General features: G+C 50.9%; 1 protein-coding gene across 1 annotated transcript in view; it reads left to right on the forward strand.

The window, feature by feature from the left end:
- Window positions 1-3820: 3820 nt before the first annotated feature.
- Window positions 3821-27712, forward strand: part of NCF2 (neutrophil cytosolic factor 2) — a 32854-nt gene continuing 8962 nt past the window's right edge. The window contains exons 1-11 of the mRNA XM_039252984.1: window positions 3821-4198; window positions 6078-6160; window positions 13306-13414; window positions 18125-18259; window positions 19140-19247; window positions 20739-20798; window positions 22207-22250; window positions 23693-23834; window positions 24064-24132; window positions 25110-25185; window positions 27348-27373. Of these exons, the coding sequence (XP_039108915.1) occupies window positions 4025-4198; window positions 6078-6160; window positions 13306-13414; window positions 18125-18259; window positions 19140-19247; window positions 20739-20798; window positions 22207-22250; window positions 23693-23834; window positions 24064-24132; window positions 25110-25185; window positions 27348-27373 (1026 nt within the window). The 5' untranslated portion in view covers window positions 3821-4024. The remainder of the gene's footprint in view (window positions 4199-6077; window positions 6161-13305; window positions 13415-18124; window positions 18260-19139; window positions 19248-20738; window positions 20799-22206; window positions 22251-23692; window positions 23835-24063; window positions 24133-25109; window positions 25186-27347; window positions 27374-27712) is intronic.

The following is a 27712-nucleotide window of genomic DNA, read 5'->3' on the forward strand; positions in this document are numbered from 1 at the left end:
CAGAAACAACCTCACAGGTGATATGCGGTTACAGATTGGGACGACGCCGTAACAAGGGGCACCTGGCGGGCTCAGTCGGCAGAGGGGGCGACTCTTGATCTCAGGGTTGTGCGTTCAGGCCCCACGTTGGGTGTAGAGCTTACTTAAAAAAACAAACCAAACCCAAAAATACACCATGACCAGAGAGACCCGATGGCTGGGAGACACAGGGTGGTCACAGAGAGGCCACAGTCAAGAAAGGCCATTCAGAGGACATGAAAGATGAGTAGGGCCGAGCAGGCAGAGGGCCGGGGGAAGAACGTTCCTGGCAGAGGGATCAGGTGGCCTCTCTCCAGGACAGGGAAGAAATGGGACTGGGGGAGGGGAACGGAGGAGGGAAAATGGCACGGAGAGAGTGTGGGGCGGCCGGCAGGGGGTCCTCTCCGCAGCAGGAAGAGTATGGATTGTATTCTGAGAGCAACTTAAAGGCACTTGAAGGTCTCAACACAGGGGCGTGATGCGATCCCGATCCCGTGGCAGGAGTATCGCACAGAGTCGTGACACCGAGACTGTTCTTTCCGGGAAGCTACTTTATTCTTACCGGCTCTGCTCAGTTGGGTTTGTACCCAAAGAACTGAGCCCCGAACACCACGTGGAGTGGCTTTTTTAATATATATTTTTACTTCTTTGTCTCCCATATATGGTAACACACAAACATGTAGTCTGATTAAGTGGTCTCATGTTACAAGGTCGTGAGGGGTGTTGTCACGGATTCGTGTAGCCAGGTTGCCTTGAGGGCTCTTTTGTTTTTTTTTTTTGTCCTTAGGGAGGGGACCCTACCACAGTCCGACTTGTGGTTTCAAACACCAGACCAGCTGCAGTGGGGAGAATGGATGGAGGGGACCAGGAGCGGTGAGGAGGGACGGATGCTCTGCAACAATAGGGATGGAGGGACCGCGGGCCGAGCTGAGTGTGAACAGCACGGCTGGTGCTCTGGGCCGTCCCGGGCCCACCCCCTGGAGCTTACGGTCTGTTCGAGGGGCCAAGATGCATGTGCACACACATAACTCTTCTCTGGGGGAGAGTGATTAAGGGTCACGTGGGAGAAGGCGAGCTCACAGTTTGGGGGCTCGATTATTTCCAGGTGGCTTCTGAAGGCAGGTGATCTCTGAGCAGGTGTGATGCAAGGTGGGTCTGCAGGTGCAGACACGAGAGACAGCAGCTTGGGCCAAAGCAAAGAGGCAGGAAATGCAGACCGAGGGACGGAAACAAGTGAGGACTTTGTAGGGCTTTGTGAAGGGACAATGTGGAAAATAAGGCTAGGAAAGTCATGGGGGTCAGCTTCAGGAGAATTCTGTGTGGTGGACGAGCATAACAAAATCAAAAACTAAGGAACAACAAAAAAAGTTTAAATAAAATCTAGCTTAGCTGCAAAACCACGTGGTTTTCAGGGCACTGGGGTGGCTCAGTCGGTTAAGCATCTGACTTCCGCTCAGGTCATGATCTCGCACTTCATGAGTTTGAGCCCTGCGTCAGGGACTGTGCTGACAGCTCAGAGCCTGGAGCCTGCTACCAATTCTGTGTCTCCCTCTCTCTCCGCCCCTCCCCTCCCCCTTCTCAAAAATAAGTAAACATTAAAAAAAAATTTTTTTTTAACCACTTGGTTTTCCTAGGAAGAATCAACACACATGCTAATTGAGTTTTGATTATTCACTGGTTGCTGTCACAGTATCTTTCCCATATCACTGCCACCTGCCAGTTATTTGCCAGTGATTTCTAACTTCCTTTTGAGATATCCCTTCATTTATTGAGCATTGGTTCTGGGGGTCCTGGCAGGAGAAGACATGGTCCAGTTCACAGCAGATCTAATTGTTGAGCCGAAGAGGAAATAAATTGCAACAAATACAACCTAAGTGTTAGGGAAGAGGTGGTACAAAGGAGGGGAGGGCGCCTGGGTCATTCCGTCGGCTAAGCATCCACCTTCGGTTCAGGTCATGACCTCGAGCCCCGCTTAGAGCTCTGTACTGACAGCTGGGAGCCTGGATCCTGCTTTGGATTCTGTGTCTCCCTCTCCCTCTCCCTCTCTCTCTTAAAAATAAATAAACATTTAACAAAATTCAAAGGAGGGGGACAAGGCTCTCTACGACCTGGGGTGTGAGGCTAGATTTCAGAGAGGAGGGGACATTTAACTGGGCCTTAAGGAAGAGCAGGGGTTTGCCAGGCAAAGAAGTGAGGTGGGAAGGGCTTCCAACCACGGATGTTCTATACAGACACACGCGTGCCTTCTCCGTTCCCACAGTCGGTCCTGTAAGCCGCATGGAAGGTACAGTTTTAAAATTTGTTTTCGGGCTGTTTGGGGAAGGTTAGTGACAACCGGTGACTTCTTTCAGTTGCTACAGAACAGTTGATCCTCATAAACCTACATTTGAACCAATATTAACAAGATGTCGGGATTTGAGTAAGTCAGATTGGTTATACCCTCTGCTCCCAATTACTCTCCAGGGAGGTTTCATTGATCCTTCCTTTTCCCGGCCAGCCAGGAAAGGGATCTTGGAGCTGTTTTTGTGGAGACTAGGAACACATTAGTTACCAATGACCTTCCTCCTGCCTTCAGCTTTTCACAGAAGGATGAGAGAAGTCATAATTCACTGTCGTACCTGGCTCCTTTTTTTTTTAATTTTTAAATGTCTATTTATTTTTGAGAGAGAGAGAGCGAGAGCTGGGAAGGGCAGAGGGAGAGAGAGGCTCCTAAGCAGGCTCCACACTTCTCAACATAGAGGCCCAACGCAGGGCTCGAACTCCCGAAACAGGAGATCATGACCAGAGCCCAAGTCAGACACTAAACTGACTGATCTGCCTCCTGTTGCTTCTTATTTTTTGTGTAAGAAAAAACACCTGCTGCACAGAATTCCTCCTTTGCAGGAAATCGGCCCCCTCTGAGCTTCCTACGTGTTCATAATAGCTATCTCAGATCCAAGTGAACACCTAAGACAGCCCTGTCTCAGAAATTTGTTAATCGCTTGTTTTCGTGCAAGGCCAAAAACAAATCTATCCAGACTATGACGTGATGAGAAAATGAGCAAGGAATTCATTTAAGACTGAAAAGAGGGGCACCTGGGTGGCTTAGTCCGTTAAGCGTCCGACTTTCGCTTAGGTCATGATCTCGCGGTTCGTGGGTTCGAGCCCTGCGTCGGGCTCTGTGCTGACTGCCACCTGGGAGCCTGGAGCCTGTTTCAGTCTGTGACTCCCTCTCTCTCTGACCCTCCCCTGCTCACGCTGTCTCTCTCTCTCTCTCTCTCCTAGAAATAAATTTAAAAAAAAACAAAACATTAAGACTGAAAAGAATTATCATCCAACACCCTCATCTTTTAAAGTTTTTTAAAAATTATCATTTATTTTGAGAGAGAGAGAGAGAGAACCAGTTGGGGAGGGGCGTGGGGGGTGGGGACAAAGTCTGAAGCACGCTCTGTGCTGACAGCAGAGAGCCTGATGTGGGGCTTGAACTCATGAACTGTGAGATCATGACCTGAGCTGACCTCAAAGGCTTAACTGATTGAGCCATCCAGGTGTCCCCAACACCCTCATTTAACAACAGGTTGGAAATGGAGGCCCAAGCAGGTGCCTCCACTTGTGGAGTTTGCCCTGAGCCTGGGAGCAGAGGGTGACGGGACCAGAAGCTGCCCCGAAGCAGGCGGTGGAAGAGAGAGGAGAGCTGGGAGATGGAGCAGAAGCGTTTTGGGGAAGTGACCCACGGCAGGCGGTATCTGCTATACTTCCTCTCCTCCACACTCCGCCCCCGGCCTGCCCTCCCTCTCTCTTTCCTTTTCTCTCTCATGTCAGGGTTGTGCGTCAGTTGCCAAAGGTGGGGACATTTCCTGAGCCTTTGCAACACTGAGAGGTTGTTTTAAGGGAAGTTGGACCCCATTCTGAGCACCGTGCCAGGAAAGCGAGGGCCTGGGAGCAGCCCTGCTGAGGGAGACACCAGCTTGCCTCCTCCCTGTCCCCCGGAAGCCCCCCCCCCCAGCCCCCCAGCCTGAGCCTGACCATGTCCCTGGCTGAGGCCATCAGCCTCTGGAATGAAGGGGTGCTTGCAGCTGACAAGAAGGACTGGAAGGGAGCCCTGGACGCCTTCACCGCAGTCCAGGACCCCCACTCCAGGATTTGCTTCAACATCGGCTGCGTCTACACAATCCTGGAAAACCTGCCCGAGGCGGAGAAGGTGAGTGGGGCCCCCTCTCCCCTCTCCCAGGGGCCTCCTCTGTGCCTGTGTAATTAGCGGTTCTCAGAAACCCCTCTGGAGCTTTCAAAGAACAAGAGCTGCCCAGGCCCCACCCCCGGGGATCCTGACTGAAGTGGCCTGGGGAGGGGCCTGGGCAGCCTTGGGTTTTCAAAGCTCCCCAGTCCTCTTGGGCTGTGGGCCCGGAGCCCCCAGCTGTGGGGTTTGCTCTCCTTTCTTGTCCATCTAGTAACTTCAAATCGTTCCGGAGTCATTCTTTAACACGTTTATGGAGACTCCCCTAGGTTTGGCTTCTATGAACCCCCGCGGGCCACAGGGTCCCCACCTCCCTGCTTCACGCCCGGTTAGAAGAAAGCCCCTTCTGAGTGTGAGCTTTGCCAGCCTGGCGATCAAGAGGAGGGACTGAAAGCTAGCTTTCCTCTCAGGTGACAGTTGTGATTAATTTTCCAGGGCACCTCTCTTTAGGATTCTGAGGCTGACGGAAGGAAATCATCCTGTGATTGAGGGATGTCTGCCGAGGGCGCGCCGTGGGGCGTCATGGCATCCTGTTCCAATGTGTTTTCTCTTTCGGATTCCCTAGAATGGGGTTGAGCGTTGTCAGTGCTCACTTTTTGGACTGGTCAGGGTAAGCTGGAGAGGGTTTGGAGTTTGGAAGGAGGAGATCTAGGTTCGAATCCCAGCTCTGCCTCTCTGGAGACCTTGGTCTCTGGCAAGTCATGGAGGCTTCTGGCTCTCAGTTTCCTGAGAGGAACAAACTGGATTACGTGAGGCACCAACTATTAAATTCTGTGTCACTTCACACCACGGTGTACATGCTCTCTTCCCCTTTTATGGCCAGTCTTGGCAAGGGGGTATGGACAGACCGCCTCCCCCCAGCACCCTCAGTGCGCCAGCTCCTGGTCGTGACCGTGACTGTGGGCAGTGAGTGAGGAGAAAAGACACTTGGAATACCCACACGGCCTGACAAGTTCATGTCAGGTTTAAGGTGGGCAGATGGGAGCGGAGGGGAGGGTCTCGGTCCCCACCTCCTCTCAGAGGCTGAGCGAATAGCATCCCAGATTCCGGTGGCTGCTGGGGACAAGGTGCACATTGTCAGGAGGAGAGACCAGCTGATCATAGCATCTAGTCCGGGCACAGCTGTGCCGGCGGGGGCTCTTTGCTCCTGCCTCGGCGGGGGGGCCCCTGCCAGGGCCGTGTAGGGGCCACTGGTCACCTCCCTGCGGGCTCACCACCGGCCGTCCTCTCGCTGCGTAGATCCATCCTCCTGTTCTTCAGCTCCTGGGCCTCTCATTCTCCGGGCCTTTACTTGGTTTCCTGCTTCCATCCTTACTACTGGCATTTTACGTGCATTCTGGTTATTATTTTGATTGCATAATATGTATTTCCTAAATAAGCATAATACAGTATATAGCATTTTAATCGTTTTCATATTCAATTTTTATTTTAATCCTATCCGTAATCTTGAAAGACAGATACTAACATCTCCATTAAAATTGTTTTTATGTTTTTTTATTTTATTTTTGAGAGAGATAGAGAGACAGAGCATGAGCAGGGAAGGGGCAGAGAAAGAGAGAGGGAGACACAGAGTCCGAAGCAGGCTCCAGGCTCTGAGCTGTCAGCACAGAGCCTGACGTGGGGCTCGGAACAGAAAGATCACGAGCTGAGCCGAAATTGGCCGCTTAAGCGACCGAGCCACCAAGCGCCCCGACATCTCCATTTTACAGAGGCGTCTGACCTCTTGTCACCTTCAAGAAAGACCCCAATGCTTCTCATGACCCTTCTTGCCTCTCCCTCTGGGCTCATCTCACACTCCTCACCGCCCGGCTCCTTGGCCCCTTAAGGATCCTTTTTCTCTCCACAGGCCTTCACCCGAAGCATTAACCGAGACAAGCACTTGGCAGTGGCGTACTTCCAAAGAGGGATGCTCTGTTACCAGATGGAGAAGTAAGTGGTTAGTGTTGCGCAAGCTGGGGAGGTTTGCAGAGATGCCCAGACAGGGTCTCGGTGCTGCTGGGCTTGGTGCTTATGAAGTATCTTTCCAGCTTCCATTGGGACGTGAGACTGGACCTTCTCCCGGCAGTTAGGCGATCAGTCAGCATGAGGCAGAAGCCCTCCCCAGGAGAAGAGTTCTACATCAGCTGTGTCTTAGCGCACAATGAGCCTACGTAACACAGGCCTTGCATTCGGCTGGTGTGACGCCCCACCGGCATCCCTGAGGTGTCATAGCTTGGGCGGTGCTGGTGGGAAATATTTTGGCCATCAAAGGAATACCCATGATGGTCTACTGCCAGGAGGAGGTTTTGAGTTATCGCGTGATGAGGATTATCATGAAACCACCTCAAGACCCCTCTGCATTTCTACAGAATGTGTTTACAAAAGCTTGATTTAATGAAATCTAGTTTGGCCACCAAAATGACAATGCAAACTGTTAACATCTGTATAAGGGTGTACTAATCTAGATAAGTAGCCTGTGTATTAATAAGGGGAGAAGTCTACAGTAGATGTTAAATTTTAAAACATGGAGGTCAGCATGTATAACACAATTCCATTTCAGTTTCACAGAATGGTCTGGAAGGCCACAGGCCAAAATGTTGGCAGTAGATTTTTCTGGGCTGGTGACATTTTAGGGATTTCCATGATGTTCTATCAGCCTATCTGTATTTCTGCTATGTTTACAGTCAACACGAAATCATTAGTAAAACACCACATAAGTAGAAAATGAAAGCTAATCTCCGTTTTCACTCCTCACCTCCAAATACCCCCAAAACAGACATACACATAACACAGGAAAAATGTTTTAAGCATCAGTTTAACATGTTTTAGGGGATGGCAAACTTCCGTTTGTAGAAATTGTTCCATTAATGGGTACAGGTTCTAGGGAAGGAGAGTTTGGCTCAGCCTGAGGAAGAACTTTCAAGCAGTGAAAATGGTGAAGTCATGGTGTGTGTGTGTGTGTGTATACACGTTTGCTCAGCAGGTGGGACAAGGGATTCATGGAGAAGAGGGGAGATGGTAGAGAACATTCAGGTGTTGGGGGATGGCTGGGCTCTCATCCTGGACAATCTTGAAAGGCTTGGATCATAGGATGTATCAGTAACCGCCTAGAAAGAAAGCTGCTGTGCTCAGCTGTTGCTACGGGCAACCACAAGACGCTCAGAGGGCTTTCAAGATGTAGATGCAATTACCCGAATGAGGAAGGGCTGGAGTGAAGTCTTCCCCAAAATAAAACCATAGACACAGAGGCTATCTAGGGAGAGAAAGCCTGGGATTGAAGGAAGATATATACAAGCATTTACCTTTCGGTGGCATCCTGCTTCTGTTTCCCTTCTTATTCTCTCTCCTTACTCTCCTTCTTGCCCCACCCCCCATCCCTATATTCTCCAGATGGATAGAATAAGCAGGGAGGCCTGAGCACAAATCCTCCAGTTAATCTTAAATCTCAAAAGACGAACTCGAAGGCCATCCTTTAAAGAGCTCTAACAGCCTACAATGAAGGCAGACAACTGGCAATGAGAAAAGTCTCCCAGAAGAAATTTCTATACAAAAATGCCCAGAAGTCCCAAAAAAGCTTGGATTTTGAGTGAAGCAGAGATCTTAGAAAGATATAGGAATGAGACCTAGGATTCAATTAGTCTGTGGCTGATAATAGTTAAATCTGGAGGAAAAAAAAACCTACCAAACTTTATCTTCAATTCAGCAACTATCCACTGAGGAAATGATAGAAATGAGCCACTATTCTGCACCCTGAGCTGCCTCTTCTGCTCAATCTGTAGGCATTAGTGTCCCTACCTCCCAAGGCTCTGCTCTTGACCCTTTCCCCGCTTATCACAATAGCAATGGTTGATAAATGGCAAACTTTAAGGGCTATCTTTCCCGAAAAGCACACACAAGCACATACATACTTCTATGTACAATTTCAGGGCTCTCAGTGTCCCCTGAACATCCGCACATGAACCATTAGGGCTCTCCCCCTCTCTCACGGCACTGACCTCCACCTGTAGCCAGCCAGCTACTAAATCTCTACCTGGGATCAACCCAGCATGTCTCTTTTCCCAAACCTTGTCAAATTCATCTCACAAATATCTCTTAAATCCACCCATTTTTGTCCATCAGGTTTAGACCCTCATTTTTCACCAGGACTGTGGCAATCCCTTCCAAACAGGTTTCTCATTCCCTCCTCTTGTCTTACTTATTCCAGAGTGATCTTTAAAATATAAATGTGATCTGCTTAAAAACTTCCAGTGGGGGGCGCCTAGGTGGCTTGGTTGGTTGAGTGTCTATGACTCTTGGTTTTGGCTCATGTCATGATCCCAGCGTCAGGGTCATGAGATTGAGCCCTGCATCAGGTTCCACATGGAGCATGGAGTCTGCTTAAGATTCTCCCCCTCTCTCTCCCCCTCCCGCCCCCCCCACCGTGTGCACACATGCTCGCTCACTCTCAAATAATAACTAAAAATCTCCCAGTGGATCCTAGTACTATGGGATAAAGTTCCCTGGCCTGTTCCTATGTGGTCCCGCAGCTGCCCACTTACTCACCCTGCATGCGTTTGCCTGAGCCGCTCAACCACTAGGGGCATCAACCACTCTCTTCTGTGCCTTTTTTTTGTTTACTTTTTTTAAAAGTGTATTTATTTATTTTGAGAGAGAGCATGTGTGAGAGAGAGACAGGAAGAGTGGGGAAGAGAACCCCAAGCAAGCTCCCCACTGTAAGCACAGAGCCTGATGCAGGTACCAAACCCACAAACTGTGAGATCATGACTTGGGCTGAAACCAAGAGTTGGATATTTAAACTACTGAGCCAGCCAGGTGCAGCCTCTTCTGTGCGTTTTATTTTATTACTTTTTAAATGTTTTATTTCTGAGACAGAGACAACATGAGCAGGGGAGGGTCAGAGAGAGAGGGAGATACAGAATCTGAAACAGGCTCCAGGCTCTGAGCTGGCTGTCAGCACAGAGCCTGGCATGGGGCTCGAACCCACAAACCGTGAGATCATGACCTGAGCCAAAGTCAGATACTTAACCGACTGAGCCACCCAGGCGCCCCTCTTCTGTGCCTTTTAAAATAACATCTGTGGAGGTGCTGGCTCTTGGTTTCAGCTCAGATCATGATCCTGAGGTTTGTGGGTTCAAGCCTCACACTGGCCTTTGTGATGAGAGTGCGGAGCCTGCTTGGCACTCTCTATATGCCCCTCCCCTGCTCACACGCTCTCTCTCTCTGAAAATAAATAAACTTAAAAAAAGAATGAAATAACATCTGTGTACTCTATGACAGATATTGACTTATATATTTGTTTCCTCCACTACTCTAAGTTTATCGAGAGAAGAAATCTTTAGTTATTCACTCTTGTATTTCCATGTCTAATATAGTAGTTAATAAATGTTTATGGAATTAATCAAAAGCAAGCAAAATATATCCTCTGCTTTAAGGAACTTACAAATTAAAAGAGAGAAACAAGTCACGAACACTAATACCTATACCAGAAGGCAGAAAGTGGAAAGTGCCTTATTATTTGGAAATAAGTGCTCTGGGGTCCTAGGAAAAATCACTTCTTAATGAGCAGGTTAAGAATTCCTCCAGATTACAATGGGACTTGTTTAGGGTCATAATGTTATGTATGCTTTTTGCTCTCCGATTCCCCCACTTCCACGTGTTGTTGTGTGGTCTCCCGTCAGTATGAAGTTGCAGAGGCCAAAGTTTAAGTGCATCTCCGAGAAGGCAGGCGGTGCCTCAGTGTTGACTACAGACCAGACTGTCAGCTGTCCGCCCCAGCCTGGTCCTTTGGAAGGGAAGGGCAGTTCAGCCCCGGTGCCTTATGAATCTTAGGGCTGTGATAGGAACCGCAAACCCTTTAGATGGAGCGGGCCCATAGCCGCAGCACAACAGATCCTCCCCTGCGTGGAGGTGGCTCATGTTTTGACTTCAGCTCACTAGACTGTCCAGCATCCTGGATACAAGTGCAGGAGCTGCAGATCTGGGCTGCCTGGGCGCTGCAGGAACAATCAGGAACGTCAGGGGTCCCTGAGAAACCTTTACCCAGAGCACTACAAAAACCCTTATATAATACATAAGGATACACCTTACATAGTATATAATTATACTTATAAACCCTCGTGGGCTCAGCTGGTGAAAAACCACATGAGGTTGCTGTCTTGCTGGCAAGCCCCTCCGGGGGCGGGGGAGGGGGCCTCTGGGTCCAGGGCAGCCAAGGAGCAGGGGTGGGGGTGGGGGTGTCAGTCAGGGTGGGTGTGGAGATGGCCCTCCCACCTGGCCCAGCAGAACCCACAGGAGGCTGCCACCACCTGATCTCCCAGGGGACGCTGGGGGTGCCACATGGCACGGAAGAGAACTCGCGGAGGGTGACGGGCCCCGGCGCAGGGCCCATCCACACATGGGGTGACTGCTCCCAGGGAATCCATGTTGAGCTTATTCAGAGCCTGTGCACAGAGAGGGAGAGAAGTGTGACAAAGCAGATGGCGCCCCAGGGGTGCCACTCCCCTCCGGGTAAACAAGTGGAGGCTGAGCTGAGGCCTGCAGCAGGCAGTTAGGGCCATGCTTTGAAACCAGACATTTAGCAGGGGGCTTCCCCGCCCCATTTTTGTAGCACAACGTGAGCACTTTGAATAATCTGTCAGCTCTTTCTCTCTCTCTCTCCCTCCCATGGGGTCCACATCTTTAGAACCTGATGGACTGGACGGGAGAATTCTGACGGTTGTGTTGAGCTCGTTCATTACCAGGTAGACACAGGCAGTGTTCCGTCAGAGCGGAAAGGCACCTGCGCGGCCAGCTGGCCAGGGAGGGAGGTGCGTGTGCAGGTGCACGCTGGCAGCACTCCAAGCGTGCCCTCGGAGGTCCTTCCTTCCCCACGCACACAAGCGCCCAGGCCCAGTGGAAATTGCACCTGCCCAAGGAACAGGACACCCGTGTTTCCGCGGGCCTCTCACTCGGGGCTCTATGAGTCAGAGCCCATCATGCAGTCTCCCAGCTTAGAAGACAAAGGGATGCTTGCTTCCTCCCCCTTCTCTGTAATGCCTGCAAGAACATGGAAATGACCTGACCTGCTTCTTAAGGAGTGGCTGCGTGCTTTTCACGGCTTTTACCATCATCGGTGTGAACAGCACGGATGTGGTAGCAAAAGCCATTTTCCTGGCTTAGATCTAGCCTGTCTTCTTCCACTACTCCTATAGACGCAGCTGCTGTGTGAGTTAAGTCAAAGCAAGGGTGCCCGAGTATCTGGCTTCAGCACCAGCCACCCAGGGCACACGCGCCTTGGGGCTGTCAGGCCAGCCCATCCTCGGGGTCAGCCCGAAGCCTGCTGAAGTCACAGTTCCAGCCGCTACAACCATGGGGTTTATCTTCAGATAATACCTAATTCACTGCACTGTGTTCAGCACATAACGAAGGATTGACATATGAATTTAATTGCGAGAATGTTAGAGCTAAAAGAATAATAATAGCAAATCTACTGAGTGTGCTAAGCACTGTCCTGAGCACATCTCCCTTCATTCCCACAATGGTCCTGGGAGGCAGTGCTTCCATTGTTATCTGTAAAGATAAGCAAACAGACTCAGAGAAATTCAGTAAGTTTCTGTCACCAGATCATAATCGGTAGAACTAGGACTCAGGTCTAAGTGGTTTTGACTCCAGAAATTAGATCTCGGACCACATCCTAGCCACCTCCGCCTCCTATATGCTCCTCAAACACAATATGCTCCTGTGCGTAAAATGCTTGTGTTCTTTTTATAAGTATTTAAAAAAAATTTTTTTTAAGTTAATTCATTCATTTTGAGAGAGAAAGCACAAGAGGGGGAGGGGGAGAGAGAGAGGGAGAGAGAATCCCAAGCAGGCTCTGAGTCTGGAGCCCAATGCAGGGCTCGAACCCATAAACTGTGAGATCTTGACCTGAGCTGAAGTCAGACGCTTAACCGACTGAGCCACCCAGGTGCCCCTATGCTCCTGTCCTTGATGTGGAGCCTGTGGCCAGGAAGGTGCTTTGCCAGGGTCTCCCGGTTAATAACAGGACTGACAGATCCAGTGCCATGCTCGTGGCCCCGGTCCTGGGTGCCTCCCCGCACCACACGACCCGCCCCCGACCACACTCCAGGCCTGCCTCCAAGGGAGGGTGTGCGCGGCAGCGTCCAGGTCCGACGGCGGCCTTGGCACTTCTGTTTCCGTTGCCCAAACCAGGCTGGGAGATTTGCTTGCCAGGGCGCTAGGGAGGGAGGGTGGCTTGTGCTTTGCGTCTCCCATGCCCTGCAGCCCAGTGAGGCTGCCCCACGGCCTCTGCGGAGGTCAGGCTCAGGCCACGTGGACCTGGTCTGGGTCCTGCCCAGCTCAAGGTGGGCACTGTTGGCGTGGCCAGCCCTGTTCTCTGTCACAAATCCAGCGACAGCAGCCCTCTACACCTTGAGCCAGTGAGCACAGAGCCGATCGGACAGAGCAAGAGGGCAGCGCCAGGGGCAGCAAGAGGGATGCCATCTGGCTTCATTGGTGGTTTCTTTCTTCTGTTTTCCTGGGGGTGGAGTGGGCAGAGGAGGCTAAGAAGACCACAAAACCAAGAGCTGAGTTGGACTCTAAAGAAGCTGAAGGAGAAAGCTCTGGGCAGGAGGGTGATGTCGTGGGCTGTGGAAGGGGTACCCGCCCCCCCAAGCTGTGCCTGGCCTGACAGTGGGGAGCGAGGAGTGAGCAGTGCTCCGACTCCGCTCCAGAGTGACTCAGGGGTGACTAATGCTGGCTCTGTCAGGAGCTCTCAGGAGACAGTGAGGGCTCTACTGGGAGGTGACAAGCCACTTGTCAGAAAGGAGGGAGTCAAATGCAGTTAACCAACAAGAAAATTCTTGTAACTTCCTGAGACTGTGGATAGGGGGAGGGAATGGGGGTGCTGGGATGCACACCCTATGGGAGCCACTCACACTGAGCACTAGGGAATCCTAGGGCTCGGGCTTGGCAAAGAACTAGAACAGGCCAAAAGGGATCGGAAAGCCTTCTTGTCCCAGTGAGGTGGGTCAGAAAAGGGAAGTGGACACCCATCCTGTCCCATGTTTGCTCCTCTGTGCCCTGAATTGCATCTCCTCTCTCCCTCTGTCCTGCAGATACGATTCAGCTATTAAAGACCTTAAAGAGGCCTTGACTCAGCTTCGAGGGAACCAGCTGATAGACTACAAGATTCTGGGGCTGCAGTTCAAGCTGTTTGCCTGTGAGGTAAGGACGAAGGGCCCAGCCTGGGCAGGCGTGCGCAGTGGCTGAGGACAGCAGACAGTTCCAATGCACGGCTGAAACCCCTGAGGACTTGGGACAGGCTCCTGTGCCTGGGACTCTGATTTCCTCTTAAGAAGATCCTCGGATTGGGGCGCCTGGGGGACTCAGTTAAGCATCTGACTTTGGCTCAGGTCATGATCTCGTGATTTGCGGGTTTCAGCCCCACATCGGGCTCTGCACTGACCGCTCAGAGCATGGAGCCTGCTACAGAGTCTGTGTCTCCCTCTCTCTCTGCCCCTCCCATGCTCATACTCTGGTCTGTCTGTCTGTCTCTCTCTCTCAAAAATAAACATTAAAAAAAAGAAAAGCCTCAGATTGATACCTTCAGGCTCATCCTGGAGTCCATGGTTTTTGAGGCATGCATTTTCTTAACGTGAGGCTCAAAGGACCGCATAGAACGAGCCTGCTGGGCTCTCTGAAGGGAGGCTGAACCCGAGTGTGCTGGCCTGTGAGAGCATTCATGATAATTTGCATAATTCAGGTTGACAAGCTATTTGCTCAGCATTATACTAACAAATCCAAAATCATGGGTTTGCTCTCCATGCAGGACCCGCCATAACCTTGCTCGGTTCCCAAGTTACAGACTCTTTGCTATTAATGGTTCTGGCCTCACGTACTTGGTTGATACCCAAAGAAAGAGCGAGGATAATTTGGCACAAATCTGTCCTCCCTAGTTCAAAGAACAGCTCAAAGCACAAATTCAGGGAAGGTTTCCATAGAAGGAGAACTTATTTTCTGTATTACCAAAAGAGAGATACATCACTGGCTCTGACTTCATAGGCTCATGTGCTTTCTCCAACCAACCCTCCCCCCCTTCTAAACTCCAAATATATACCACCAGCTTTAAAACCTAAAACCCCTGCAAATATCAAATCTTTATTTAGAAGAATTGCTGATTAAAAAAAAAAAAAAAAAGTCCCCTTGCTTTGGTTTCTCAGGCAGGAGAAGCCAAGCGTTCCCAGGGTTGCTCAGGGCTAATAATAGAGCCCACAGCTGCCCAGGGCCCTGGGGACATGTGCCCCCACGCAGCCCTGCAGCACGCTAACAGCTTCTCATGGTCTAGGGAAACGAGGCGTTGGGAATTTCGGAGAACTGGTTGGCATTCGGCCAGCTTCTAGAGTGAGGCTTCTGAATCGGGCCACTAGTGGTGCATCGGGCCAGATACTGTTTTGTCGTAGGGGGCTGTCCTGGGCACCGCGGTTGGTTTAGAAGTATTGCTAGTCTCCAGCCATCAGATTCCAGTAGCCCCCATAGCCTCCGAGCCATATGACAACCTAAAATATATCTAGACATTGCCAATCACCGCCCCTTCCTCCTCAAACCGCCCAGTGAGAGCCACTTGTACAGATTAAAGGGTTGGAAGACCAAGTGGCTCTAGAAAAAGGATCATAAGCCATTGGCATCAAAGCAGAATTCCATGGGAGGAATGATTCCCTATAGTTGGAGCTGAAATGACCAAATAACTGGCTGTGGGGGCCTCTCTGCAGGTGAAGCTGGAGTTTTCAGGGGCTAAGACCCTTATTTATGCCACAGGGGACCATCCAGTCATTTTCCTGCATAGAAGTCCACCCCTTCTCTTCCCACCATGGTAGAATCCTGGCTTCTGCAAAGTCACACCATCCTTTTTGAATTGTCTCAGGCATTTCTAGTCACAGAGTCACAAAAACCTGTTGTGGGAAAAGGTCTTAAGGTCACAGAGAACCAAATAGGAAATTTTTTAAAAATATTTTTTAATGTTTATTTTTGAGAGAGAAAGAGTGGGGGGGGCGGGGCAGAGAGAGGGGGAGATACAAAATCTGAAGCAGGCTCCAGGCTCTGAGCTGTTAGCACAGAGCCTGAAGCAGGACTTGAACTCATGAACTGTGAGATTATGACCTAGGCCAAAGACGCTTAACCAGCTGAGCCACCCAAGTGCCCACAAATAGGAATTTTTAAGCAGACTTGAGTTCTCCTTTCTTCCTGTGCACATGGCCAGTGCTGGGCTGGGCCAGTCGAGCATGCATGAAGGCAACAGCTCATGGAGACTCAGAAATAGTCTGGGAAGGGAATCGAGATCTCTGCTTCTGGGCTCGTTCCTGGTCCCATCAACCAGCACCAGCCACTAACTCCATGGAGACAATCCCGCCACCCATCTGTACTTGCCTTGTTAAACTGTTCTTTTTTTATCTGGATGAGGCCCTGAACCAAACTGCGGACGTGGAGGGCAGACTGTGACAGAGCAGAAGTGTATCGGTTGTCCATTGCTGAATACCAAATTGCTCTGAACTGCACTGGCTTTAAACAGTGCCATTTATTATCTCTCAGTCTCTGAGTTCAGTGATCCAAGAGTGGTGTAGCCGGGTGGTTCTGGCTCAGAGGCTTTCAAGAGGTTGCAGTCAAGATGTTGGCCAGCAACTGCCATCATCTGAAAGCTTGACTGGGGCTCAAGGGTCTACTTCTAAGTTGACCTATGTGTCTAGCAAGTTAGTGTTACTTGTTGGCAAGAGGCCTCAGGTATTTGCTCATGAAACTCTCCATAACACTGAGTCTTGTCAGAACATGGCAGCTGGCTTCCCCCAGAGAAATACGTAATCCAGGAGAACGTAATATGGAGGGTCAATGTCTTTTATAACTTAGCCAATTTCTATTGGCTATACACGTCCACTCCGTTGGATGTGGGAGGAAACGAGGGTGAAGACCAAGAAGTGAGCATCACTGGGGGCCATCTTGGAAGCTGGCTGCCATTAAAAGCATAGACTTTGGAATCAGGTAGATAGGGATCAAATCCCAACCCAACACTTACTCATTGTACAATTCTAGGTTAGTTACAGGTCATTTCTGAGCCTCGGGCTCCTTATCTGTAAAGAAAGACTGAGTACTTACCTCATCCACATTCATTAATAAACCCATGTGTTTTTGTATACATTTCTAGTGTATACTAGTGGTAGACATAGAGGTCGAATGGTCCAGAAGGCAAGGTGTCAGCACCCAGGAGCTCATGGTGAAGTGGTGAGGTTGGGACAAGAAAATTGCAATGGAAAAACTATGGAAGCACAGAAGTGAGGCCACAGCTCTTATGGTGGTTCGTGTGGCTTAAAGATACTGCAGAGAACATGGCCCACGATGGGTGGTCAGTAGGTGGCATCAGTGATGATATAGATGATGACAAGGAGAATGACAATGACACTGCCTCCAACAGGCAGCACTGATTACCAGGGGTACAAAGTCCTTCCTAGTTTTAGCCTTTTGATCATAAAGACGAAGAATGCCCAGATGGCATCAGTCTGCAAAACTCAGCCCTGTGGTCTTCCCCTAAAGCATGCGGGCATGGTTACTTTCCCTGAGAAGGCAGACTTTAGGGGGATAAAGTCCTTCTTCGCTCAGCCTTCCAGCCAGCCCCAACATAGTGCAGCAGATAGTAGCCATAGTAGGAGCAAATATGTGCGAATACCCACCATGCGCCAAGCAACTGAACCACCATTTTCTATGAATTATTTCATGTATTTCTTACAACAATCTGGAAGCAGGCAAAGTCACTGTCACCATTTTACAGTGAAGCTGAGGCTACATACCAGGAACAGCCCTGGGGTACCTGTGCCCTTAACCCCTGCACCTCACTGCCTCCACATGCTGGAGAAGGCCAGCAAACCCCCTCTCTACTAGGCCTCAGTTGCCCAACTGTACCTCTTCTCTGTGGCTCTGGCAAATCATTCCCACCCTACCTGGGGCATCGGGCTGTGACTCTTATAACTAACATCTGAAAACAGCTCCTGGCTGCCTAGCTCATTCTCCACGTGTGGCGTGGAGTATTGTAAGACCTTGCTTCACCGTCCTGAAAAAGAAGGAATGTAAACCCGCGTTATTAGTTGCCATCTTGATCTTCTTCTGCCCCCTGCCGCTTTCCCCTCTTTGCTTGTGGGTCTTTTTACTTCATTTCATCAAGTACTTATGTTATCTTGCTGATGTGTCCAAAAAACGATTTGATTGTATGTGTAAGTTGAAGGCATAATAATAAAACAAACACTCTTGAACATACCACCCAACTCAAGAGCTGGGAAATAGTGATTATTGGTGAATGTGCTGTTCCCTCTTGTTCCCAGTAAAGCATTGTCCGGGCTTTGTGCTGAGTCTCTTTCTAGCTCCATTGCACTTTTGTCCATGGAGTTTCCTCCTGCCCCGACGACGATACTACAGTCTTGTTATGTTTCACGCAGGGTTCTGTTGGCGCTGGTGCAGGATGACACATCTGGAACCTTCTCTCCCCCCACCCTGCACCTGTTCAGCCTTTCAGCCTCGGCTCGGAGGCAGGAGCTGGACTGGGAGGCTGCATGCATGGATCTTATTACCCCCTCTTCAGGGGGCCTTGAGCACATCACTCTTCTCGCTACTAAAACAACACCGTAGTTTTTGTTCCCTCCTTATCTATTTGGTTGTTGAAAGAACAATGCACATGATGTTGGATTTGTGCATTACGTGATGTTTTCTTAATACCGTCCTTGGGCTGGGCATGACTTGGCAATAAGATTGATTGTGTTATACTTTAGATATTCCCAGGAAAGCCGAGAGAGGGAGGAATGCCGCCAGGCAACATTCCAGGAGCTACGGGCAAGCTCTTCCCTGATGCCTAGGTTTGGAGCAGCCTCAAGTTTTGTATTATGCCCTGTGCTTTTCTAGGTGTTATATAATGTTGCGTTCATGTATGCCAAGAAGGAGGAGTGGAAAAAGGCTGAGGAAAACTTAGCATTGGCCATGAGCATGAAGTCTGAGCCGAGACATTCTAAAATTGACAAAGCCATGGAATGTGTTTGGGTAAGTGTACGGATGATGCCAGATGGGAAGAAGATTTTCACTGGATTTGTATTTGTTTCAGTGGACATGTGGATGGAGAGAAGTGGTGCTTTTACCTTCTCTGAGCTCTGGGTTACACGGATCTGGGGGTACAGTTCCACGTAGGATCTTGAATCTGGCAATGCTGAGAAGCCACGACTTGAAGTTGGGGACCACAGAGCCCTGCCTCCTGCCACCCTCTGGAAGGGGCTCTGAGGTGGCACCAGGGGAAGAGGGGACTGGAGGCTGCATCCAAGCACAGGAGGCCAGAGGTTGTGCTCACCTCTGAGTCCTCACAGCCAGGCCCATGATGGCTCTCAACAAAAATGCATTGATTCTATGAACAAACAGTGAAAATAATCCATGGTTTGTCAGAGAGTTTTATTGGGATAAAACGAGTCTTAAGTCAGATTTTTAAAACCTCAAGGAGAAGGGGGCTCAAGTCAGTCTTTCTATGCCTGCCCAGGTCAGCAGACACCAGTCCCAAGGGAGCACTGTCGTGGACCTTGCTTGGGCCCTGGGCCACCTTGCGGTTGTGGCATCCCCTGTGCTCAGTGGCAGGCCCACCTGAGCCACACAGAGTGGGAGAGGGACAGCCCCCCCGCCCCCAGGAAAATGAGTGCTGAGCAGGTAACACGGACAGACGTCCACACAGCCTCTTGGAGTAAGGCGATATGGAAACCGACTATTCCTACCTTAGACGCTCTGGAATAAATAACAAGTTCAGTCTTGACACATTTAGAAAAAATGCTTTTGTGAGGTAATCTCAGTGAATCTTTGCATGTGTTCAGTGAGGGAGGCAGGACAAACGTCATCATCCCTGTTTCCCAGGTAAGGAAATACTGTGCTCTCTGTGTTCTAGAAACAGAAGCTGTATGAGCCAGTGGTGATCCCTGTGGGCAGGCTGTTTCGACCAAATGAGAGGCAAGTGGCTCAGCTGGCCAAGAAGGATTACCTCGGCAAGGCGACTGTAAGCAGGCTCACTCAGCTTCCCCTGGGTCTCCTATGGGGTGGGCCCTGCACAGCCCAGGGTGGGATGAGGGCACCCCCCCACCCCCGGTGCTGTCCTGGTGAGAGACTGCTTCCTGTGTGGAAGTCTTGCAGAAAGGTGGGCAGACGCTGCTGGCTCATTGTCTCCAAGCTCCTCTCATCCCTCCCTTCCAGCCTGACCCTGGGTGACAGCCACAGCACTAGTCACAGGGTGTGGGTTCTAGGGGCTGAGCCAGTGGAAGGAAAACACAGTGGTGAGGTGCTCAGTAAATGTGGAGGAAACACGTTAGCGAAACGGACCAGCACGGAATTCTCCCGGCTTGATGCTCTTGATACCACCACTTCCTCAGCCCTATGGTTACACTCCTTTGTAAACTGGACTCCTTTAAATCCAGGTCTTAAATGCACTCAGAAATGAGCCAGAGTGAGCCGGCAGACCCCTTGACTTGACTCATCTGTAGGGCTAACGCTGTTTGCTGGTTGGGTCCCTGGTTCTGGCGGGGCAGCAGAGCTCAGGAGCGCCCGGGTCAGTGGAAACACCCCTCAGCCTATCGATGGGCGGGGTGGGGGGGATGCATAGGCAACATGTGAGGTAGCCGTACAATGGAATAGCCATTAGAAGGAATGACATACCGATATAAGTCACAGCACGGATGAACCCTGAAAACATCATGCTACGAGAAAGAAGCCAGACACAAAAGCCACATGTTCCGTAATTACATTTATAGGAACTCTCTAGAATGGGGAAATGTGCACAAATAGAAAGCAAATTGGTGATTGCCAGGCGCTAAGACGAGCGGGATGTGCACTAACCACTTTGTGGGTGTGGTGTTTTCTTTTGGGGTGAGGAAAACGACTCAGAACTAGATAGAGGTGGTGGCTGTATAGAATTGTGAGTGTCCTAAAGTGCATTGTCCACTTTAAAATGGTTAATTTTAGGGGCTCAGTTGGTTGAGCATCTGCCTTCGGCTCAGGTCATGATCTCACCGTTCATGAGTTCAAGCCCCACTTTGGGCTCTGTGCTGACAGCTCAGAGCCAGGAGCCTGCTTCAGATTCTGTGTGTGTGTGTGTGTGTGTGTGTGTGTGTGTATCTGTCTGTTTTTGTGTCTCTGCCCCCTCCCTGGCCTTGCATGTTCTGTCTCTCTCAAAAATAAACAATAATAATAATAATAAATAAATACAAGATAAAATGATTAATTTTATATTATGTGAATTTCACCTCAATTAAAAAAAAAAAAAAGAGCTAGAGTGAGAGCCTGCTGGGTTAGCAGGACCAGGCAGGCACTGGTTCCTCCAGTTTCTGGAACTTCTAACCCAAAGGGTCAATAGTCCAACACTTAGCCACTGTCCACCCCTGGGACCAGGCTCCAGTGAGAGTGGATCCAGGGTGTGAGAAAGGATGGGATCTCAGGGCAGACCCTGAGGCCTGGGGAAAGTGCTGGCCCTTACACCTTCCTCCCTCGATTGCAGGTGGTGGCGTCTGTGGTGGATCAAGACAGTTTCTCAGGGTTTGCCCCTCTGCAGCCACAGGTGAGGCAGTCCCGTCCTTCTCCCTGGGTCCAGGTCTCCAGAGCTCTCTGGAAACATCCAGCTGGGGAGAGCATCGTGCTGAGCTGCCTTATTTTAAGGGCTCCTTCAACTGACCTCTCAGTGCTGCTGATGGTGTCTGCCTGGCCATTCTTGGTCACGGGCTCCATGACTGTTAGAATGAGGCAGTTTTAGGCTTAACCTCGAGTTCCCAGAAACCAACCCTCTGCTTCCCCTCAGTGCCAGTCTTCACATCTCTAGGTTCTGAGAGAGCCTCTGTTGACAGTCTCTCTGAAGCCTGGACTCTTCTCTTAGGAAATTGAAAGGCAGGCTCTGGAAGCCTTTTTGACGATGCCTCTTCTCAGACACAGGGCCCAGTAGGGGACTCTGTGGGGCCTGGGGTCTGAGGCTGTGGGTTGGTCCAGCTCCGTGCATCTACCTCCATGCGGGGGACTCCCTCAGGAATGGGATGGGTGTGGAGAGGGAGCCACTTTTCTGCCCAATCTGGGCTCAGAGATATGGTTCTGAGCGGACTGGGTGACACAGGAAATCGAGAAATGTGAAGGCATTTCCATCCTTGTGAAGGGAAGAAGGGAAGACAGGCTGAGGAAAACCTGAGCTGTGGCGCTACAGCCGTGCTAGGCCACGCTAGCACAGGGAAGGGTTTCTGAGCGTGACACTGCACTCCAGGCTGCACACACCTGGTCACTCGGACAGCAGTGTAGACTGTCTACCGGGGTCAGAATGACAGCTGCTATCCCAGGATGTGACCGACACTGGGCTCTGGAGGGTGAGATGAGCAAAGGAGGCTAGAGAGATTCAGGATCCTTTGATTTGCTTCTTCACAATGAAGTTGAAGGAAGGCCCTGTGGAGGCCTCCTGGGCTTCAGAGCAGCCAGAGACCCCAAAAGAGGAAGAAGCCCAGGTCAGTGGGCTCCATGATATTCAGTGTAGAACAGGGAACGCGTTGAAAGGAGATTCCTCCCTTGTCAGTGGATTCTGAGTAGATTTTAAATACCCTCAAGTGTCACGTGATATAGAAGACATTAATTATAGAACAGAACTTTTGGAAACTTTCCTAGGAAAGGGACAGAGCTCAAGGTCAAAAGCACTCCTCGTGACGCCATGTTGCTCTGTGACAGCTAAAATTCTCCAGAAGCCAGGACTGGCTCAAGATAAATTGCTGTGCTAGTGCAACTGTACCCAGGAGCTGGGGGGAGGTGTGGTTTTCCAGTGTTTAGTCAAAGTACGCTGTGACCGCTCCCTGGATGGTGTTCTGAGCAAGCTAGAAATGCATTCTTTGATCTTTCTGGGCTGGAAGAAGGCTCAAATTCCCATTAACAGTCTGTTCTCTCCCCCACTCCTTCCCTTATTGTCCTTCCCGTCTTCATTTCTCCCGAATGTTCCATAGGCAGCTGAACCTCCACCCAGACCCAAAACCCCAGAGATCTTCAGGTAAGTTAGATTTACATCAGTAGGCAGAATATCTGAGCTGCAAGCCTGAACTGATGGCAATGAAAGGGGTGAAGAAGATGAAGCTGGGGTCAGGGTCTAAATCCTGTGGAACTTAGCCTAGTACGTGGGCTCTTTCTGTTTTCAGGGTTAGAATGGAGTGATGTAGGGGGGATGGGAGTCTTGAACTGTGGTAGGGTTGACCATAGGGGTCTGGCTACAGCTACGTGGTTTCCCTGTGTCCCCCCAGCCCCCACCGGTCAATGTGCACAGCCACCCACATAGCGAGGGTCACTGCTGAAGGGTGGCAGTGTCTGTGGAACATGTCCCTCTGGGGCCAGAACACTGACCAAAGGCTGGGGAGCCATATTGCGCCAGCAGCAGCCTCCGCAGAAGAGGGGGAGGCCAGAGCTTTTGGGAGTGGGGCGAGCAGAGCGAGAAGCTAAGGTGGTGTGTCCTTTCCCGTGTGGGTGTTTTTCACTCCATATGGGCACGTGGTGTCTGAAGAGGAACAACCCAAGAAAAAGAAGCCGTTCTTCTCTAAGATGAGCAGCCAAGAACGACGCGACTTACAGCTTTCTTAAGAACTCCCTCTAAGTTAGGAAGCAAGCCTACTCGACAAGGAAGGTTTTTTTTTTTAAAAAATGAAAAAAAGTAGCATGGCAACGATAAAAATGAGGGGGCTGGTGAACTCACTGCTGGCTGTGTCTGCTGGAGGCGTCTGTCTCCTTCTGTTTGGAAACAAAGCAGGGCTGAGGGGAAGGGGACAGAGGGGGAGCGAGAGGGAGCCACCACCCAGAGCAGGTGCGTCAGACACCCTGAATGTCACACATTCCAAAATGGTACAGACGGCACGCCCAGAGCCTCCAAGGGCAAAGCAGGTCTTGAGGAGGTGGTAAAGGGACAGTGACCTTGCCAAGCACACAGCTGAGTGGTCTTGGGACGCCTTTACACATCCCCCACGCCCCATAGCCAGTCTCCTGCTCTCCAGCCCCTTCTGGCAGAGTGCCTGGCCCGCTGGCTGTGACCCCAGGGGACCCCGCCTCCCCACTCCCCTTTCTCACCCAGCTAGCCCTCACCTGCCCTCCTCCTGCGCACTTGCCACACTAGCCCGATCCACCCCAGCCCAGACTAGAGGGCTGGCCAAGCACCCCCGGGAAGCTTCCGCCTCAGAAGGGAAGGGAGGGCGGGAAAGCAATGCCTGGCTAGCTTGTGTTGTTTTGTGTCTTTCATTCCCGTCCCACTGCCTCTAGGTTATGGAGCGGGGTCACATGCAGTCTCCTGCCCGGTCCCGCTCAGGGTCCCAGAGGCAGCCGGACGTGGGGCTAGAGGGTGCCTGGAGTGAACCTCCTGGCCCCAGGCCCACCGTTGCTGTCCCATAGAGCCATGGGCAGGACGCAGTCCAGGCTGGATAGGGGACGGCATCTCCCATCTCCCCCCTGTAGGGCTCTGGAAGGGGAAGCCCACCGTGTGCTGTTTGGGTTTGTACCCGAGACCCCAGAGGAGCTGCAAGTCATGCCAGGGAACATCGTCTTTGTCTTGAAGAAGGGCAATGATAACTGGGCTACGGTCATGTTCAACGGGCAGGTATTCAGAGGACCCGGGGGTGGTTCTTTTGGCCACAGGATCCTAGCAGCCAACGGCAGAACTTTCTGAGTTCAGTACCTGCTACCTCATTTGCCCACCAGCTATCTTCTTTCACCTGTACACCCATCCCTCCCCCACTTCTCTGGGCTCTTTGGCGGTATGGGTGCTATGGGTGCTGATGAGCACACCTTTGTTTTCCCCTTTCTGATTCCGTGACGTCACACCACAGAAGGGGCTCGTTCCCTGCAACTACCTTGAACCACTTGAGCTGCGGATCCACCCTCAGCAGCAGCCCCAGGTAACATAGTGCCGAGGCCTGATTCATTTCCCTCCCATCCCCCGCCCCGGCCTCTCCCCGATCCACAGGCCTCTCCATAGAGGGGGGAAGGGCGGTGTGAGAAAAGAGCTGTCCTTGCTCACCCACTCGTGCTGGGTCCACCTCGGGTTGGCACCAGCTGCCCAGAGCCGGACCCCGGGGTGAAGGAAGGAAAACACCCAGATGTGCTGAGTGAAGATATCCAAGGGGCCCATTGCACCCACCGCCTCTCTGATTCCTCCGGGTCAGGGGTGACATGGGACCCAAAGGCTGGAGCATATGAAGATTAGATCTTCCCAGAAACGTTCTCTTCACCTGGAAGAACAGTCCGTGTGTTGGCTGGGGAAAGCCCATTAAAAAAGAGAAATCTGGCTTGGAGCACGGACTCCAGGAGCGGGCCTTGCCGGCTTCCCCACCCCTCCCCAAAAGCCTACCCTTCTGCCAGGCCTCGGGGGGAGTGATCTTTGTTGAGTCTGCTGTGTAGATGTCTGGCAGTGGGGAGCCCGCCTCTCTCTGGACTGTGCAGCTGTCTGTCTTCTGTGGGCTTGGCCCTCCCTGGTCAGAGTTACTGTACCCAGATGACTTGAAAAGCTTTAAATGTCCCACAAACAAGAAGTGGAACTTCTCCTTCAAAGGAGCAAGATGTGGAGTGAGGGGGGAGCTAATGCCAGACTTGGGGGCCTACCTCATCTCCAGTGGATTTCCATGGTGGTTGGGCAGCAAGGGCCTCTGAGGGTGAGGGTGGGGGAGGAGCTAGGGTTCTTCTGTCTACTGTTTGCACCAGGCCAACCTGCCTCCCCTTTAATGAGCCCTTTCCTTAGTCTCCCTGGATGTTACCACCCCTCCAACTTTTAGGAAGCCATTTGCATCTGGTTCCTTTCCATTTGGTCTCCTCCTCCCCCACCCCTACCTAAGACCTTTGTCTGAATGCAGGCTCTCGCCCTCTCTGTCACCTCCAGGAAGAAGCCTCCCCAGAGTCTGATCTCCCAGCCCCTCCCAGTTCTAACGCTCCCGGAAGACCGCAGGTGCCACCAGGTTAGTGTCCCCGGAACGTCCTTGGCCCGTGTGTGGGAACGCTCCCTGACAGAGAGCTGCTCTCCCAGCCTTCTAGGAGATTCTGGTTTCTCCTCCTCCCAGCATGCCACTCGGCTTATGGACACATAGCCCCAGGGCCCCTCTCTCCTGCACCACCCACCCACCCAAAATGTCGCAAATAGAGGTCCTTTCTCCCTACCTGCTCCAGAACGCCCACAGGGCTTGGGCTAATGTGGCTGGTTTCTGGGGGCCGTGAGTGTCCCAACTCAAGTAGTCACCAGACTTCTCAGTCATTAGGTACTGAAACCACGTCCCAGGAGAGAAGGTTAAAGTTATTGCACGTGTTTCCTCAGAGGGGGATGGAGTGGCTGTTTCCAAATGTCCAAGGAGGTTTATCTGGAAGAGAAACTGCTTTGCAGAGCCCTGAGGCATAGACAAAGGGCTAATGTGAACAGGGAGCAGATGTGAAAGGGCATTCTCCCGATGTGTGCAGAGGGGTGCCTGGGGAAGTCCAGGGCTTTTGGTCACTAACGCAGTTTAAGCATTAAGCATTCTGGGTAAGTGCTTGGTAGAGATGCCTTGGATAGGTGGTCTGTCCAGATCCTGGGTGTATGTGTGTTACGCCTGCCAGATCACCAGAACCCTTTGGGGTGCTCCCCATACTTGCAATTTTATTTTGAAAAATGTCAAACCTACAGGTTGAAAGGTGAAATCATAGTACGATAAACACCAGAAGACTTTTCGCCTAAAGTCACCAATTGTTAATGTTTTGCACCATGTACTTGCCTCGCTCCCCTCCCTCCCCTCTGAGTCACTTGAAAGGAAGTTACATACTCCCGCATTTCACCCCCCGCACAGGAGTATTAGCCTCTGTTCTCCTGCATAACCACAGCACGATTATTGTACTGAGGACTTTGAACATTAATATATTATAGAGTGTATATTTCATATTCACATTTCTCCAATTACCCCTCAGATCATCCTCAGTAGCTTTTTTTTTTAAAGATTTTTTTTTAATTTATTTCTAGGAGAGAGAGAGAGAGAGAGACAGCGTGAGCAGGGGAGGGTCAGAGAGAGAGAGGGAGATACAGACTCTGAAATAGGCTCCAGGCTCTGAGCTGGCAGTCAGCACAGAGCCAGACGCAGGGCTCAAACCCAAGAACCGAGAGAACATGACCTAAGAGAAAGTCGGACGCTTAACCGACTAAGCCACCAAGGTGCCCCACCTCAGTAGCTTTTTAAAATTTTTTCTCTTTAGGGGCCCACAAGGATCACATATTAATTTTTTTTAATGTTCCTTTATTTTTGAGAGTGAGAGAAACAGCATGAGTGGGGGAGGGGCAGAGAAAGAGGGAGACAAAGAATCCGAAACAGCTCCAGGCTCTGAGCTGTCAGCACAGAGCCTGACATGGGGCTTGAACTCCCAAACCACGAAATCATGACTTGAGCCAAAGTCGGACACTCAACCGGCTGAGCCACCCAGGCATCCCAAGGATCACATATTAACCTAGGAAGATTTTATGAGTATAGATTCCTAGGCCTTGGATTCTGATACTTGAGGACTGGAATTAGACCTCAGAATCTGTATTTCTAGAAAAAAGAATCTTCCAAGGGATTCTAATGATTAGTTGGGTTTGAGATCAGTGGTCTTTTTCGATCATGTGCCCTGTGCCCTTTCTAGTGAGTATCTTTATGCAGATCTCTCTCATATAAATTATGTGCATATTGTTACATTAATATATTATGCACCTTAGGAAACATACGCAAACATAAAGGACAAGGTAAACATAAGTGGTTCCTTCATTGCTTCTCGTGGCCCCTGGCTCATGTTGCCTCCCTACTTTCATGACTTCAGAGCCCATTGGTTTCACTGGACTTTGGTCCCTGCTAACCCCATGCATTGCTGGGGATGTGCTGGTCCTTTACACTTGCCTGTATGCTCCCCGGAGGCAGGGACTGGGTTCATTTGCGGGTTTGGGCTTCGCCTGGCACGTTTCCCTGGAGTGGGATTTCCCCCATCGTTTATTAAGGTGAAGAATCACCCCGGAGATTAAACAAGTCAAGGGTCCTGTTCTAAGAGGGCTCACTCTGCAGAAGTCGGGCTGGCGCAGAGCGTTCGTTCACCATCTTCTTTTGTTTTGCTTGTTACCTTCTCCATTTAGGTCAAAAAGAAAAAGGAGAGTCCAAGGTAACCTTTTCTCCTTGCACTGTTTCAAATGCTAGAGAAAGGAAAAGTGTAAGCTACTGCCATGACCATGTGTCCCTGGGATACAGAAAGTCCCAAAGGAAGGGTGGATGAGCTACTGTCGTACACACAGACCATGGGCTTGGGACCCCTCAACAACTTTCTCTGCCCCAACACACACACTTCCTACTGGCCTTTAGTGCATGGGCCAGATCTTCTGGCCTGGAGGGATTCCTATCCAGGCAAGAGGGGTCTAGGGGCTCTCGGAAAGCCCTTCGGGTTACTGTCAAGCCTGTTAGTCGCTGGCCTCTCCCTGCTACACAGGTAGTCCCCGTGTGTCCA

The sequence above is a fragment of the Hyaena hyaena genome, unplaced genomic scaffold, assembly GCF_003009895.1.
Source record: "Hyaena hyaena isolate Hyena2069 unplaced genomic scaffold, ASM300989v1 scaffold_439, whole genome shotgun sequence".
NCBI classification, from domain to species: domain Eukaryota; kingdom Metazoa; phylum Chordata; class Mammalia; order Carnivora; family Hyaenidae; genus Hyaena; species Hyaena hyaena.